Source organism: Falco cherrug, chromosome 1, assembly GCF_023634085.1.
Source record: "Falco cherrug isolate bFalChe1 chromosome 1, bFalChe1.pri, whole genome shotgun sequence".
NCBI classification, from domain to species: Eukaryota; Metazoa; Chordata; class Aves; order Falconiformes; family Falconidae; genus Falco; species Falco cherrug.
In genome coordinates, this window is record NC_073697.1 from 16,634,376 (window position 1) to 16,652,641 (window position 18,266).

The following is an 18,266-nucleotide window of genomic DNA, read 5'->3' on the forward strand; positions in this document are numbered from 1 at the left end:
AAGTTCGAGAGTTGCATACCTTCTGTTATGTGCAATATAGAGAGCGCACACATCAACACTTGAAATTTTACTGTCAGATGTGTTCTTTAGGTACCGGACAGTTTCAATAGCCTTCCACAAAAATGCAAACAGCAGTCGAGGCTCAAAGTTGTCTAACTGTAAAGTGTTCCCTCATGGATGCTAGAAATCTATTGTTACGGTTACACAATGTTAGAGAGCCTAAAGTAAAATGTTTTAAAGATGCTTTTGATTCCACGTTAAATATTGTTCAAGGATTCCACGCAGCGTTAGTGTAGCCCAGGGACTGTGGGAGTAAACAGCTGGAGGGTTGGTTTCCAACTGAATGAATTTTTATTGGAATGATCACATCTCCACAGGGCTTATCACAGGGACAAATCAGACTACTACTGAAAACAATAGGTTCAGCATAGATGTGACAATGCAGAACCTATTATATAAACTAGCACGTACAGAAAGAAAACAGGTTAGGTTTGTCATCCAGCTGATTAAGAGGTAAGGAAATGAAGTTACTTGGCTGCAGTATTATCTGACTTCTGTAAAACAGTGCAAGATATGAAAGTGACATAGATAATTTTGTTTTAATAAAGCATCTATAAATGAGGTACACACATTCAGGTAATCAACGTGAGAATAACTGACAAAAAAATTCAGATGAATTGTCATTTCCATCGATTGTTAGGAGGGTGATGGTCCTTAATCTCGCATCAATCTCAATGTGTGCCACTAGGACAAAAGAAGAGATGCTCTGCTGAGATCAGAGCAGCTTTGCCCTCTATTCCCAATGTACAAATACATTGTGTTTGCAGATGGGCATGAGATAGCTGCGGAACTGCCATGATTTCCCAAAGCTCACCCGCACAAATGGATGAAATAAGCAGCTATGTGTTCTTTTGCTGTCTCCCTTTGCCCTCTGTACATTAGCATGTAATCCAGAGGAGAAATAACATTTTTTCAATCACTCGCAGACATTCAATTACAGGGCAAGCACACAGCTGCAGAAGCTGGGGCAGTCCAGGTCCCGTAGAAGACCCCTGACAATTTCCACTTCATTTCTAACCCACACCACTTTATTAGTGAGGATTACTTCTTAATCCTATCGCCATTGTCAAGATTATATAATTAAACTCCCCTTTCACCTCTATTACAGTATGAATGTATTACTCAAACCAATGAACGAATAATGAAAGAGAAGGAAACGCGGAGCACACTGTTGAGAAGGAAGCTTGTGATAGAAAGGAAAAAAAAGATTCACATACAGAAAATGCCATTGCGTTATTCTCTTGTTACTTTATTTTACTTCACTCTTCTTATGCAGGTTTTCTTTTTTTCATTATGCTGCATTTTTAACTTTGCTTTAAAAAAAAAATGGAGTGGGATGCAGTTCAGGGATAAGCAAGCTGCCAATAGTCACTTCCAGTAATTTCGCTGAATTATCATATGTTTCAATGTAAGTTTATACTACTAGCTTCCCAAGGAACCAGAATTATCCAGGAAATGATATTTTTCTCTGAAGCAAATGTACATGGGATACCAGTTGAGAAAGCAGAACAACACAGAGAAGTTTGTATTTTCCCTGTAAAAATTGCTCAAATAAACATTCCTCGAACAACTCCCAGTCCCTGAACTGAGGAGCTTACTCTGGTTTTACATTTTGAACTGTACAGAAATGGACCCACTCCACTCAGGCTGCAACATCAGCAAAGGCTGCAAGTGACTGAGTAAAATGAAGTAAGTTCAAAGACCTGAAGTACTGTTTCTTCTTCAGAAAAAAAGAAGTGAAGTCTAAAAAGGCGGCTATGGTCTGCGGAGAAGGGACTTCAATGGGGAAATGACAAGAGGTTTAAAGGAATTAATTCCAGTGAGTGTACAGATCCTTCAAACCCAGGTAAATACCCAATATGTACAATTTTACAGACTCAGGGGAAAACACATCAAGCTCTCCAAAGTCTTTAATTACAGTCAACTTGCCTAATTGTCCACTAGGTCTAATGGTTTGAAGAGTGGAACAGGGTCAAAAAAAAAAAAAAAAAAAAAAAAAAAAAGGAAGTCCTTTTCAAGGTAGAGCTACTTTCTCTAGGGAAGGTTTCCTAGAATACGGACATCCGCTGCAGAAACAAGAAGGTTATAAAAGGCTTACAGAAAACTCACAACTCTCTTCAAATAAGCCCTCAGCCATCTGAGGTGCACAGAAAATTATCTTAACAACCCAGCTATAGGAAGGAACAATTTATCAGCGTGCATCCCAAAACATGATTCAGTGCAGAGCAGGAGAGATCAGAACTTAAGTAGTAAAGAAGCTGGGGAGAAAATGAGATAGCTGAAGTTACCCGTTAAGTTCTCTGCTTCTCTTTCCTCCATGAATGACATGATATCGTCGTCACCTTCCAAGAGAATCTCACTTTCTGAGTTCTGATTTCCTAAAGCTTGACTCTTGATGGACTGCTTTCCTTTAACAAGAATGTCCTCACTGGGACCTGGAATGAAAGACACACACGTTGCTGTCTGTCGGGTCTCAGAGGCATCAGTGACAAAGGAGTGGTTTGGGGTTTTGTTGGTGTTTTTTTTTTTTCAAAACGAAAGTTCAGGAGGAAAACTGTTTAGGGCTCGCTGTGGGAAGTACCTGCCTTAATCCTTTAATGTTAGGACACATCCAGTTTTAATCCTATTAAGCCTGCTCAAAATTATCCAGAGCTCTCTGCAGCATTTCCCTCTGCTCCCAGAGTTATGACAGCAGGGGGACAGGGCACGGCAGAGCCCCCTGCTCGGCAGTAGGTCCCCCTGCCCGCCGCAGTACCCGGGCACCGCAAGCCGAGGCCGGGGGCCGGCGCCGCGCCGGCAGCGAGCACGGCCCGGGAGAGGGGCCGGCGGCGGCACGGCACCGGGGGCAGCGCAACAGGCCGCTCGGCCCCACAAACTCCCGGCAGCCGGAGAAACGGGGCAGACGGGGAGGGGGGGGTCGCCGCCCACGGGTAAGGCACTGCGGCCGGCCACGGCTCCGCGCCGCTCCGCTGCGGGGCGGCAGGGGGAGCGGCCCCCGGTGGGGGCGGGCCGGGCGCCGCGGCAGCGGGGAGGCGGCGGGGCGGCCTCCGTCCGTCCGTCCCTCCCGCAGCCCCGGGCAGCCCGGAACGGTGCGCGGGTGCCGTGCGGCAGCGCCGCCCGCCTCACCGGCTCGGGCGGGGAACGGCGGGGGGGGCACAGACAGAGAAAAGCCTGCACCTGCTTCCGTGAGGCACCGCGGAGTGGTACCCGGGCCTTACGGGGACACCGCCAGGCTCACAGCTGAACTTTGGGAACGGAAGGGAAATAAACGGAAAGCTCGGCCAGCTCGGCCCAGCCCGTAGGCAGGCGGCGCAGCCTCGGGCCGTGCCCTCAGGGGCGGCTCTGCCGGGGGCACCGGCAGCGCCCCGCACCGCCCCGCGCTCCGCCTCGGCTCCATCTACATGACAAGCTCCGAGCAGCAGCCGGGGGGCAGAGGGAGAGAAAGAAGGAAGCGGGGTGGGGGGTGGGGGGGGGGTGGAAATTAACCAAAAAAAAAAAAAAAAAGGCGATCGCTCACGCAACTCTCTACACCTAAGTTACTGCTTGCTGTGGTAAAAGCCAAACCCCATCAGTCTATGTGTTACTGCCGGGTTTCAGCAGAAAATGAAAATACTGTTTCGTAAAAAAAAAAAAAAACAAAAAAACAAAAAAACAAACAAACAAAAAAGATTGAGAACGCTCGTGGCACAACCGTGTTTGAAAAAAAAACTTTCACCAAACACATGAGGAGCCGCTAACTTCACCATGTTGCTTTCTCTGATTACTGCCATACTGCAAGTTCCACTGGTTTACATTAAAAATATGTTAATCTGCAAACATTTACAGAAGGCAGCAATTCCCCACTGGCAATATATAAAGTTTAAATTGTTTAAGTAAATATATGCACATAAATTGCAAATAATAAACTTTTCAGTTAAGTGAAAACTGAAAAAGAAACACAAACAAACAAAAAACCCCAAACCACCAAATACCCTGGTTTTGGTTTAGGCCCTAAGCTTACAAAAAAACCCCAAGCAACAAAAAAAACCCCAACACAAAACAAAAACACACAAACAATAAACACAAAGAAAAGGAAATATAACATGCCATAAAAAAAAAAAGGTAATTTATGCATGGATCCTTTCACCCTAACCAATAACTGCCACTTGTAAGTAAGCCTTTAAAAAATCAATTACTGTAAAGCTTTTACTGCATTGTACAAACACAAATTTTACTTTCTTCTAAAATGTGCTCATGTAAATAGTGATAACTCTGACTCTGGAGCTGTTCAATGCGAGTTGAAAACCTTCTTGTCATGGAAAATATGCAGCTGATATTTAGAAAGGTTTTCCTGTAATTAACTCCCCCTTGAGGATTTTAAGTTAGCAGCAGTAAAATTACCAACAGTATACTAATATACACCACATGCACCGTTAGTCAGTGGTCTACCAGCATTCTCTTGAAGATCAAAAAAAGTAAAACAGAACAAAACCATCCCAGGGATAAAGTCAAAGATAATTTTATTTTTTTTTTTTTTTTAATGCAGGCAAACTGTACTTGTTGTTTCAAAAGCCCCATCTACATTGTACATACTTGCCATTTTCGCTTCTTCTACTACAATCTGTTTTATACTGAAAAAGGCTATTTCAAACATAGCTTTTTACCTATTCTCATGTAAGACTGAGCTGAGAGCCAAGATCAAAGCTTAATACTGTTATACTTAGCACAGCTTGTCCAAAATACTAGTGTGTCCTTCAGCCTTTCTTCTCATCTACCATTAAGAAAAAATTAAATCAGTATGGCAACTTCCCAGCCACAGATGACTGGATAACAGAAATACACATCTCCCGCCTCATCTTTGTCAGTTATTCAGATTTTATTTCTTTCCCCAACTAATGATATTATACTGATTCAAAAACATACATCTTATGTAACTGCCTTTTTCCAAAAAAGATTTTAGACCATCTTTGTAAATTTTTGTCATCTCTTTGCATATGTTGTTAGTTAGCCACATTTCCTGACATGCATGAAACGTGTATACACGCAGGCACAGGAAGATGCAGAGCCTGTCTACACATCTGCGGAGACCAGCTACTGGAAGGCAGTAAGGCATCACACTCCAAACCAGAATCTGCTTTTCTATACTGACCTGAATAAAGCACTACACCTGCAACTAACACACGCACGCTCCCACCAGTATCTGTATAGAACTGACTATATTCCACATGGATTCACCTATTTTCTGTAGAGAAATGCACTTATGTGGGTTGGCCACAATCTAGTTCTTTCTCTATATTTACTGATTAGAGATACATATGACAGAGCATGCCAGCACGTGACCTACTCAGTTCCCATGCATGCACAGGGGTATATTACACTGGATTTCATATTTCAGGTCCCAAACCTTGCCCTGTCATCTGCTAACTGAAACCACTCGCTGCCAGGTCTGCCTGTTCTTGGCGTGACTGGAAATTCTGCCTCCAACACCGCAGATCTAAGCATACATTCACATCCACCTTTTCAAGATCCAGACCTTAAGGCATGGCCTATGTGTTGCACAGGCCATAACATTACCATAATTCATTAGTGTAATTCCATGCAATCCTTCCCAAACTGCTCTGTAAGACCATTTCTTCAAGTAGCTTTTTGCAAACAGATCTCTGCATTTGCACCATCTTATTTATTCCAGTTAAATCTCTGGAACATCTGGGTGTAAAAGTAATAGTTTAGCTTGCGTTGCTGAACAAGCTTAAGGCATTCAAAGAATGACATATTACTTCAAATTGTTTGTCTATAACTTAACCTGACCTGGGAGATAAAATTTTTCAAAGTTAATTGAAAATAAAGTATCAGAAAGCACGACACAGAATATTTTTTTTTATTTTTTTTATGTCTGGTAAAATGTATCAGGAAAAGCAATTCAGGGAAAAGATGCATTAAAAGCCCCTTACGATCTACTTTTTAAAAAAGGGCTCCCAGAAGCCTCCCTCTTAGTCTTCCTATTTGTTGAAGAAGATAAGGGATAAAATGACCACTTTCACATCAGATTTTTCAAACATTATTTTTAACACCCACTACTTTTGCATCCCTTGGGTTGAGGCAAAGAGAACTGACCAGTTGATTGCAATACTGTAGGTGATCAGCTGCTAGTCCTTTGCAGTCACAAAGCTCTGCACTCCACCTGGAAACACTACAGGCTTTTAATCCCCCTCTCCCCTAGTTTTTAACAAATGTCAATAAAAACCAACAAATCACTTGTTAAAAAGCTTGATAAGGTATCTTCTAGCAGCTAAAGATTCTCTCACAAAACATTCTATTTGGGGATCCATCTAAAACCACCAACAGGATTTAAGTACTCATTTTTTGCACTTTCACACCTATACAGGTATTTTGCTTTCAATTCTAATCAATGAATGAAAGGTAGATCAGAGAGGAGTTAACTGTTTCCTTCCCAGACTGCTACCACACCACCTTCACCTCTCTTTCCTTCCCCCACAATACACTAGTAGACTGACTTTTATAAATAGCTATTTTGGAAGGATTTCCCCTCTCCCCTTTTGAAAAATTACCTAAAGCCTTTTTTTCCCAAGCAAGATAATGTGAACTTGGGAATGGCAATTAAATTGTCAGAATTAAAAAATTTGTTTTTAACTAGAAGGTAGCCAGAAGTATAGTCATGGGGCTGGTATTGATTGTCTGAACAGAGAACATTAGTCTTCAGGTATTTATTCTGCCACCTCTGCACCAGAGGTTCTCCTTCAAATCAAATCAATCCCTGGAAAAGATTGGTTCTGGTTACTAAGACACATAACTAGGCTGCAACAGAGCTGATAGCTGTTGTTGTTCTCTCTAGGTTTTACTGAACAATATCTAGGCTTCCAGTTGCTTCTGAATAATTTTCATAGTTGCAAACTGTGATATTTCCTGGACTGTGAGCTCTCTGGGGTGAGGAGAATATTTGAGGTTTTATTTGAAAGACACCAAGCAGCTGATAATGTTTGTCTACTAATGAAAAGTGTGTTAAAATCTGTGCTTTCAAGCATGGCTACTGCACTAGTTATTTATGCATTATTTTCCCCATTCTTCCCTTTTGGCAAAACCTCTCATGCCCAGTTTCAGGGTTTGGTTTGTTTTGTTTTGAGAAAAGCTTGAATAGGCAGCACATATCTTTTTATTCATTATTTTTAAATTATTTTGCTTCAACGACATGTCAAATTAATTGAAATAGAATAACTAATGATAAATTATTGATAAGAGATCATAAAATACCAGGGCAAATATTCTGCAAATTCTAAGGATATCTGCACCATGAAAACAAGGCCTGAAAGTCTGACTCCAAAAAAATCTGAAAATAATTGGATTTTCTGACCTGAAACGGACTAATATTAAAAGTTTATAAACATAATTCAGAAAGAAATAGATCAAGTGACCACTCCAGTTGACCCTTCTGATAACTGCACCTTCTGAGACCTAAAAAACCCCTTGAAACCAAACAACAACAACAAAAAAACCCTAAACTAAAACACCACACTGAAAAACCCAATCTCAAAAGAGAACTACAACACTACTCTAACCACCTTTGTATTCCTACACATTACATATAATTTCCCCAACTGAACTTGAATTTGTACTTTGGTCATCTAGTTTACACCTTGCCAGTGGAAGGTCTTGGAACAAGACAGTTGCATATATACGCACACTCAGATAGTAATATAGTTACTATCTAAATTACATCAGTTAGGCAGATAGTAATTATCTGTATTTTCAGAAATCATATTAAACAATGACTTACAGTAAACTAGAATATTCACTGGCTAGATAAAGAAAAAGAATGGCAACTGATACACAAAGGCAGCATGCAATTAAATTCAGAATAAAACAATATAAAGAAATTAAATATAACAGAAACCTATTAAGGATGTGACATTCTAAACAGAAAGGCGGACAGAAAACAATTTACTCTATTTGAATTACCAGGGTTAGCTACTAGCTATGCCTGTTAGCTACCTATGAAATAGGGCTGCTGGTATTCACTCTCCTTTTGTATTGACAAAAATTGTACTCCTGTCAATTACAAACTGAGTATGAGCCATAGCCCTTGAAATGTAGCCTGGCTAAGTGAAAATGTCACATTACTATGAAAGATGAATAATTGCATTAGTGCATGTTTGCTTATAGAAGAATTAGTTACACAAATAGAGATAGGAGTTCTAAAGATTTTGCAGTAAAGGTATTTTTCAGTATTTTGATTAACAATATCAAAATTAAATACAAAAATAAGAGTAGAATACTTAAAATTGTGACATTATTTAAAACACACGTAATATTAAAGGGGGGCCGTTGTTGTTTATCCATGGAGTATTAAACAGAAAGAAGCCTTGTGCCCTTAAAGTCCATGGCATAGAAACAACACACAGTATTAAGAACAACAAGCCCCAAAGCAAAAAATGGGTTAATTAATTCTACATCTTGTTCCTCTTTCTATAGTCAAAGATGTAGGGCTCTGTGAACATTGCTTTCAGATCACTTTATTGACTATTCTCTGTACGGTCATTTATTTTAGAGGACTGATGTCACATTTGGCATTATATCAGCTGACATATTGTAGACATTTTCTTCCAGAAATGGGTCTTTAAAGCTGAGTGCAAGAGGTTAAGATGCCTGACAGAAACTAACTTTACGACAGTGATGTTCTTCTATATTCATATAACACACTTACTAATTTTAAATTAGCATAAAGTTTAAGCCTCTAGATGTAATATGTGTGTGTATGTATGCATATATGTACGCAGTAAGTCACAGATGGAAAAAGAAAAAAAAAAACACGACCTAAATTGAAATTATTCTATTCCATGACATGTACCTTCAAGGTGAAGGGTACTCAGCTTTAAAGCTGAGTATTATAAGCAAATAATTCTTAAATATAAAAAAGATTTTTCTACCTTATCGATGTATCTTCATTAGATCATGAAGACATAAAATAGTAGACTAAACCCCAAAGTTCACTAGCTTTGGGTGGGTTTTTTGCTTGTTTGCTTATCTTTTGGGTTTATTGTAGAATTCTCAAGCTGATTATTGCATTATTTTTGTAGATACATTCCCCTAGAACAGACACAGCAGCATGTAACTGAGTGATTCCTGATAATAAAATGAGGAAAAAATATTTTACAAATTCATCGCCTTTTTTTAAAATCACCGGGTAGAAAGGATCATTACCCTTTCCTGCTTGAACAATACTTTATGTTTCAGCATTTGTTACTATTTCTTCTATATCAAATTCTTGCAGAAAAACTTGAAGACTTAAACACAAGCAAAGGTCAGAATAGAGTTTAGCTTTAGAAGTGTTATTTTTCTTTTAAACTATCTGTAACGTTAGGCAGATATGTGCCAAGGCTAACAAATAACTGCTGTCGATTTCTGAACAGGAAAGTTCTTCTGATGTTACTGAAGCAGAAATTGGTAGTTTACCACAAGGAAGTATGCCCAGGAATTAATGGCAAAATTGCATCCACTTTTCTGCTGCTTAGTGAGAACTAAATTTGTAATCATTGTACGCCAAGTACACACAATGTGCCAGCTCAACGAAGAGGTAATGAAGAGGCTTAACAAATAACAGCACTGCTTATATGCAGTAATGGTCACTTTACCTTTGTATTGAACATGTCTGAAATGCAACAACAAAAGCCTTTAGTATTTGGGACAATTTTCTAGCATCTTATCGGAATGAAGGTCTAGTCTTTACTGCTACGTACTGTAACCTGCTGCTATTGGCAAGAAGGAGATTTTACACTGACCATGTTCTCCGGCTGCTTTTAGTGTCGCTTCAGGATGTGTCGATCCAAGGGGGTTACGCACAAATCGTCGCCGGCGCCGCAAGTCATCTTCCCAGTAGTCAAGGCGCCAGAACTCACGAGGACGACTACAATGAAACAGAGGAGCCACATATGTTAGCAATTATCAAACAGCATGGTAGCGCTGAATTTCTGCATAAAGCTCTCCTTGTTTGCGCTGCTTTTGCCTTTTTTTTTTTTAACCTCCCCCCTTTCTGCAATCTTTTACTTAGGTATGTCCTTGAAAATAACAATATCACCTTCCAGTCTAAGGAACTCCTTTCCCTTTTTTCTTGGAAGGTGAAATGAGCACTAAATACATCATTTTGAAATGAATTGCTGACAGTGTGATCAGTTTCCCCACACTCTAGTGGCATGTGCTCCGATTTCAGCCTCATTTCAGCCTCAGCAGGGCACCTTTCTCAGTGACTGCATTTATAAACCAGAATAGGGAAAAGGCTATTATAAATATGGTATAGCATTACCTATATTAATCAAAGTCTGTCCCCCTTCATTTTTCTTCCTAATTTGTGCCTTTTTGCACAAGGTCAGTAAATCATGCCATGAATTCTTGGTCCAGAAAGTGTTAACTTTAATGAATACCTCAGTTACATGGTTATGTATGTGATAATAAAATATTACTCTGTTTAGATGTGCAGGAATTTAATTAAAATAATCTCTTAAAATATTCATTACATTTAGCCCCTGAGGCTTAGAACAACACAAGAAAATGCATTTCTTTTCCATTTACTGTTTTTAAATAAACCATTCCAGGAGAGTGAAACAGCAATCTATTTTCAAGCAAATCAGATTGGATTTCTGGTTTATGTAGTTGTGTTTTTACATTTAATTAAAACCTACACGTTATGATGTGTAATAATTGCTATATTGAAAGTATACTTTTAAAAAATCACATCTAGAAAAGGTTATATCAAATTCATTATTTTCCACTGTACACTCCAAATATAGGTAGATCTTTTTAATACGGTCATATATAAGTGCCAGTTACTATCTTGTTAGAGCATCATGAATGAATGCCACTGTAAAAGCAGTATTTTAGCCCAGAGAATGTATAAAACCCCGCCAATTTCAGGTATAGCAAATAAACAGAAAATGCCTTAAGCATAAAATAGCCATGATAGCCTGAAAACCTGTATGCCCAAATTAAAACCCACTGATTTTACTTGTTAACATAGCTAGTATTAAAACAATAGATGAAAATGCATATAAATTCTATTTCTGGACCAGGAGCTAATACAAAGTATAACTCTCCACACTGACAAATGCACAGCCACAACTAATCTATAGATTACAATGTGAAAAATACTTGGTATCCACATTCTTAGTTTTGAGGTGTAAAGGTAGAAATTAATTTTATTTAAGGTAAATCGAGGTTTCAAACTAACATGGTACCAAAAGGCAGAATAATTCACATAATCCTACTTTTAAACAGAATTTGTAGGCATCAAATATTGTGACTGAAAATAATTTTATAAAAATGAAGACTGCCTTTGCATCTACTACCTTCATTAAAATTCTATGCCTTTTTCTACCACCAAAGAAAAGGCAGTGCTATTCTTCATCTTCCCAATTTCTTACTTTCAGAAAAATACTGAAGTACTGGAATCAAATGCCCCAGCATCTTATTTTCCCAGTTGTCTGTGTTACGATCATGCTAAAATTTGAATGCTTTGATTATAAAATCCAACAATTTTGGAATGATTAACCAAAGAAAAATTATAAGACACAGGAAAATACAGGTTTATTCAAAGGTCGATTAATAACTTAGAATTCTCCATTAGTGATTATAGCAAAAAGGCAGAACACAGCTGGCTATGTGCATGCCTTTGATAGTCATAGAGCATGGATAGGCACTTCATCATTCTGCCTTCCTACATTTATCTGTTAAAATTATTATCAAATATCAGCCAGGATGCAGTCGTGAATCACAGGCTGCTCCTCGTCTTCAGGGGAATGATACAATGAGGGTCTATTCATCAGTATGGCAATCGGCACAAGTAATTAGTTCCCTAGACTGAGATCTCCTACAAAGCTTATTTCATTCGGTACCACAAACATATGACAATGAAAAGCTAATGGAAGCTGCTAAAATTTGTTAACCTTTTCTGCCATCAATCCTTCTGGTATTCTGTGCTACAGTATTATGCAAAGATGGTAAATTATTAATTTGTCATTCATCTATCTTTCTACAGTTTTGATAGAATTAAGTGATGCCATTCTTCTGGATAGCAATTACAATTATACTACCTTACAAAACTATGTTAAAATTATTAGAAAAATAAGTATCAATGATCAGGCACCAAGTATTATCCTGAAACATAATATATCTTTAGTCTCCCACTTTTCAGTTCCACACGGGAAATCTGCACAGGATTCCATCTCCTTCGCTGGTCCGCTGATTACTCACATACAACGTATTAATGATTAGACTGTGTATTTGGGGCAATGACTGTACTATGAGGTTAAAAACAAAACCAAAAAAACCCCAAACATCCACTCTCCACAAATAGAAATATACCCAACAAAAAACTGCATAGCCAAAAAGAAATGCCTGTGTTGTCTAATTTTTACAAGTGAGTACTTTTTGAGAGCAGTTACTGGGACAAATGTGTATTAGTACCAACAGAAGCCAGTATACCACGTAGCTACTCTGGAACAACTAGCTTACTGGTAAGATCAATTAACCACAACGCTGTGCCATGCAGACTTTGCACCACTACAGCCAGGGGGAGACAGACAGAAATATTGCTCCGATTTGGGCAGAACTGACTGCTGACAGACTGAAGGATTAGAAAGCAAAGGGCCAAGTAAGCAGGTTTTGTGAACAGCATAGTGCCATCGACTACAGGGGCCATTTGACAGCAGCAGCTTCAGGCCCTGTGATAAAGGCTGCCATATGGACTAAAGGTGCTATATGGACTGGATCAATGAACATAAGTACTCAATTAGTGTAAGTGCAAGAGCAACATTCTCAGGGGATTGGGGATTTATGAATTATAAATCATATGATTTGCATGGGTTTGTCAGGGCACCCTCTAACATGATACACAGTCATTCATGGCTCCTTAGTAACAACATTGACTGAATAGAAACAAAGTTTTTATAGTAAATGTTTTATTCAAATAATATAACCATTATATTGCTGTATTTTTCAAATAGTTCCCCAAATTACCAGGCTATGTACTCAGAATTGAGATATAAGCTTCCTCTTAACTCCCATGTAACTAATTAGATTGTTACAATTGTACAGCGATGAGATGAAATACAGAATGACCAATGTAACCTGTATTCTCAGGACTTTGAGCATGACGTGCAAAAGAAAAAGTCACTGTGGTCAATGGAGAAAGTTTAAATGTTCTTAGAATGAAGATGTGTGCGCAAGAAACCTATTTTTCCTACAGGTTTCAAAGATTAACAGAATTGGAAACAAAACATACCAACTGGTGGACTACTTTTATTGTGGTGTTATAACAAAGGAATTTTAGGTGTGAGAATTACTTACTGGTCCTCATACCCCACAGGAGATAAATTAAATCTAAGCAGTACAATCACAGAATGACGAAAGGATCATGCAATTGCCAAAGAATTACTTCTTGTAATGCTTTACCCATTGTGTATTTCAAGATATTCTGCTACCTCTGTGACCACAGAAAAGCAGCAGTCAGCACACAGCGTGGATAGAAAAGGGACTGTGCAAGGTAGGGAACAGAAAAGAAAATATAGTCCTACAAAAGCAACAGTTTGAGAGGTCCTAGGGCTGTATCTGGGCCACGAGTTCATTGAGAAGGGATTTTAGCACCCTACAGAAGCACCCAATCAGATCCTTAGATTAGCAAAGTACTAAATAAACAAACACAGCACAGAAAAGAGAAACAAAGAAAAGGAAAGAAAGGCAAAAACAGCACAGCATTATAGAAATCATCTGCAGAGACCGAGGATGACTACAGCTGTAAATGACCTCTTCTAACTAGAAGGCTATTTAGCCTTAAAGGCAAGAAAACCTTGACTTCCTGAGTCTGAAAAAAGATTCAGACCAGGAGAGTCTGCTGTTATAGTCTTTGCACAGTCTACTATATCAAGAAAACCAATTCTTGCTCTGCTGTATGGCAATTATGCACAGTAAACACAGACATGAAACATCAGTCAATGTGAATTTTGTACTTCTACTACTTGCACTGACACATCTGGAAGCACAGGCTGTTCCCAGACCACTGAATGAGAACACAGGTGGTGATCATGACTTAAGCATAATACCTCATTCATATTCCCTAAAATCTATGTGAAGATACCAAGATAAATTTCCAGGTGACATACTCGCCGCTGAAATTCTAATTGTAGAGTTAAGCGGGTAAGTAGGTAAGTCAATCTCCAAACCTAATCAGTCCTTGGTCTCTCCACTAAGACCATCGGCAAGGCAATCAATCAGTGATGGCAATTTCGAAGGTGTAAATGCTCGAAAACAGAGACAGGTTAAATTAGTTTCATAGACAAGCAAACACAGAGCAGCAACACCCCTTATTCATCAGTAACAACAATATAGATTTGAAATGAAACCTGGAAGAAGGCAGCTCTGCAGTCCCTCCATCATTGACTGCAAGCCTACCACAACTTTTCGTTTTAATTCACTCAGCACTTTGGTTGCAATTGGCTCCTCAAATGTACAGTATCAGGTGCTACTTAATTTCTAAATTACACAAAAGAGCAATCATAGAACACAAAAAGCGATGACCAATTTTAAAGAAAAAATGTGCTGGGTTATTTTAATGCTGTTCAGGAACATTTTTTGCTTTACATCTAGGAAACTTTTGCTTCCATGTAAAATATTTCAAGAACTCAAGCTAGACATCTGCTGCAAGATACACAAATATTTTTCTCCAAAAAGAAGAGCCAATAAGCATTTGCATTAGATTGTCAATCCAAAGATAAAAATGCTTAAGTTCTAGAAAGCACTTCAGAAATCTTGATGGAGTACGGTTAGCAGACTGCCGGGCATCATGTGATGTAAAAGTCTGCTTTATCTTGCAAACTGAAATCCATTGCATTTTCATGCAGCTGGATGTCCAGAAGAGTCACTAAAATCTCTCGTATTTTGCATGTAATAATAAAACTCAAGGTATGTCCACTAGCTGATTTGATAAAATGCAATTTCAGAAAGTAAAACATTTTCTGAAACCCTTCAATATTCTTGTAATGAGTTTTCACAAATGGTGATCTAAAAAGCCAAGCTACCAGAGCATATTAATACAATTAGCTACATGTCTATAAGTACTAAACTAAAAAATGTTTTGTGCACATCCAGTTGTATTATTGATTTGTAACATGATCAAAAATATCTAAAATATTTTGGAAAATAAAAATTGATCTTAATGATGGTAAAGCAAACACTGAAGATGTAACTTGACAAGCAAGTTCTCAGCAGCAGTACCAAGTTCAGCATTTCATGCAGAGATCACATGCACAACTGTATCGCCATGTGATAAAACTGAATTGGAGACTGATTCAGTAGGAAGAATGACTGGGTTTGAGTAAATCAGGTTCCTGACCTGATTCCCAACTTTGCCCCAGCACTACCAAAGCACACAGGAAAAGGTCTGATTAGCGTTAAGTCAAAGTTATTGCTAAAATATTATTTGGCCATCTACACTCTATCTCAAAGTGTGTATTTCACAGCACTTCACCAATAAAGGTATCTACTTCAGAACATTAAAGATTAATTAACTCCTGCTAAGTGCATTGAGATCGCTGGAAATGCTACCTACATTACACCTGTATGTTCTTCAATGACAAAACCAATTAAAGATCTACTCACCCTCCCTCTCTCAGTTGCATTCACATAAGCATTCGCACAGCCACACTAAACCCAGTCATGGTAACAATCTGGGCTTATTAGGGTTCCATGATTTTATTCTGTTTTAGGTTAGTAACCTGTTTACATGGCCGTCTCACCAGCAGCTACATAACTAAAAATGTGGGAAAGGAACATGCAGGTGAGGGGAAGGAAGGAAAGGATGAGGAAGAACATCTTTGATATCAAAAAAGATCTATTGTGTAGTCATACTCTAATATTAGCGAGTCCATGCCTCCTCATATTATCTTCATTTTCCCCACACATAGACACTCATATTCCATAGTTTCAGAGCACAGACTTCCATAAATGGAAATAATTGGGAACCTTTCAGAAAAAACATAACGCACAGTAATTGCTGTAGTAACAGGAACTGGTCACAACAAAGGCCCAAGGCCACAGAGTACAACTTCTTTGGCATAGTATCAATTATGCAGAAAATTAATGTAATCCATTAAATTAGCACAGCCTATTTGCTGCTTCTAACCCTTCTCCAAGAAAACATTTGGCTTTGTCTAGAAAGGATTTTTTCCTAAACAGACTTTTGCTTTTATGTATGCTTCCATTTTATCAAAAGCAGGGTGGGGGGGAGGGGGGGTGTTTCCAAAAGAGAAAGTAATGCTGTTCTTCTTTACATCTTTCAGAAGAAATAGAAGTGAAAAGCAGGGTATGAAGTACAGGCACAACGTCTACATGGACTTAACATCGAACTGTCACTCTGAGGACCTCTGCATGGTCAGAGGGGTTCTTTGTACAGTTTAAAGTACAGCATAGAGGAAAAAAATGGGACCATCACTAAGGGAAGCGTGGCCTAACAGATATTTCATGCTGTTTTCCCATATAAACAAGACAGTACAAACAGCACAGATCTGTAATTCCTAAATTTGCATTTTAAAAACTGGTAGAAATGCTGTTAGTATGATTTTATACAGTAAAAAGTTAGGATAATACGTCTTTGTCTCACCTACCCATTCCACACTACAGCTACAGTTCCCCACCCAGGCCTCTCGATCCCTGTGTTTTGCATCATACCAAAAACCCATTCCTATCTAACTAGCATGCAAAACAAAAAGAGAGAAACAATGCCATTTTCAGATATCACAGAGTCTCTTTTCTGCATTGACAAGCTTTGAATTCTTTGTTTAAAAAGCAATCCAGAAAAATATTGACTATAAACATTTTGGTCACCCTCTACGCACTATAAAGCACCACGTCAGTGTAAAGACAAGCCCACCTTCAAGGTGCTGCTGTCCTAGATGATGGTGTTATTAACCTCCAGTTTAAAAACAGTTCTCTGTGTATGAATTTACGTGTGCTCTTCTTTGATCTTTATTAACCCTTTGGAGACTAACCACAGCCCCAGCTTTTTTGGAGGCAGCATTCTTTGAAGTGCTGGCATTCCAGTGCACGCTGATACTTCAAAGAGGGCTCACTTTAGTACACGGTACAGTACTAATCATGTATTCTGCAACCACTGTCTTATCTTAAACTGATCTTATTTTGATCAGTCCAAAATAAAGCTGCACTTAAAGGATGTCACCTTAAGACACAGGTCAATTCTTGTTGCATTTCCATTAAGGCTAATTATAAATTAACAGAAATGAAAACTACTCCACTTCACTAACAGAAGTTAACATGAAAACTCTCTTCTGGTTTTGAGCCAAATTAGTTCATACATGGAAGAATGAACATACAGCAACTTTGCAACGAGATGCTTTGGCTTAGCTGCTCATAAATCTTTCTTGATCTCGCACATCCTACACCTGATTGGCGTCAACAACTTTTAATTGGTTTTTCAAAATAACTACAGTTCATACAGATCCCATAACCTGCTATTCATGTTGATGCTATTAAAAATAACAACAATTAACACAATATACAAAGAACAGGTACACTGCATCTCACCTGAGTTTTTGTGCTGTTTATCTGATAATGTGGAAACCTAGTGTGCAGCAGTCATACCTTCCTTTCCAAAATGAACAATGGGATGTAAGAATATAGGTTGGAGGACATATGATAGAAAAGCCAGCTCAGTCTCTGTCTCCTTGGCCATTCCTACTGGTTCTGATGCTTTCACCTTAAGCATGGGTATAGAAAGGATCTATATCTTTCCTCACTAATTACAGCATCAGCAGATGTTCCATGAGGAAAAAAGTACAGTGAAACATTACAACTCATTCATTCTTTCCATTAGCTTGGAATTTGAGTTCATAATCCTTCAGCATTCCTGGGCGTATAGATCAATTTCTGACCAAAACAGTAAAATCTCCTCAGATCTGTTGTTTCATCTCTATATTGTTCTGATACCAAAAATATTAAATACAGGAATTACAGTAAAGATTTTTCAAAAATATCTTAGACTTGACCCGCACCAAACATTTCAGCTTCGCTATCATCTCTTCTAGAAGAAACAGGATGAAATCACATTCCCACATATCTACACTTTAAGAGCTGTGGCTAACCTGTATCTTTTTTTATAGCTCTCTTAACAGCTGTATACTTTCCTTCTTCCATAAAAATGTAATAGTGCA

General features: G+C 38.6%; 1 protein-coding gene across 4 annotated transcripts in view; it reads right to left on the reverse strand.

Moving 5' to 3' along the window:
• Positions 1-18,266, reverse strand: part of LRBA (LPS responsive beige-like anchor protein) — a 410,948-nt gene that overhangs the window by 186,194 nt on the left and 206,488 nt on the right. For all 4 annotated transcript variants that reach the window (XM_055700881.1, XM_055700879.1, XM_055700880.1 and 1 more), the window contains 2 exons: positions 9,834-9,958; positions 2,349-2,495 (listed from right to left, as the gene is read on the reverse strand). In XM_055700881.1, the coding sequence (XP_055556856.1) occupies positions 2,349-2,495; positions 9,834-9,958 (272 nt within the window). The remainder of the gene's footprint in view (positions 1-2,348; positions 2,496-9,833; positions 9,959-18,266) is intronic.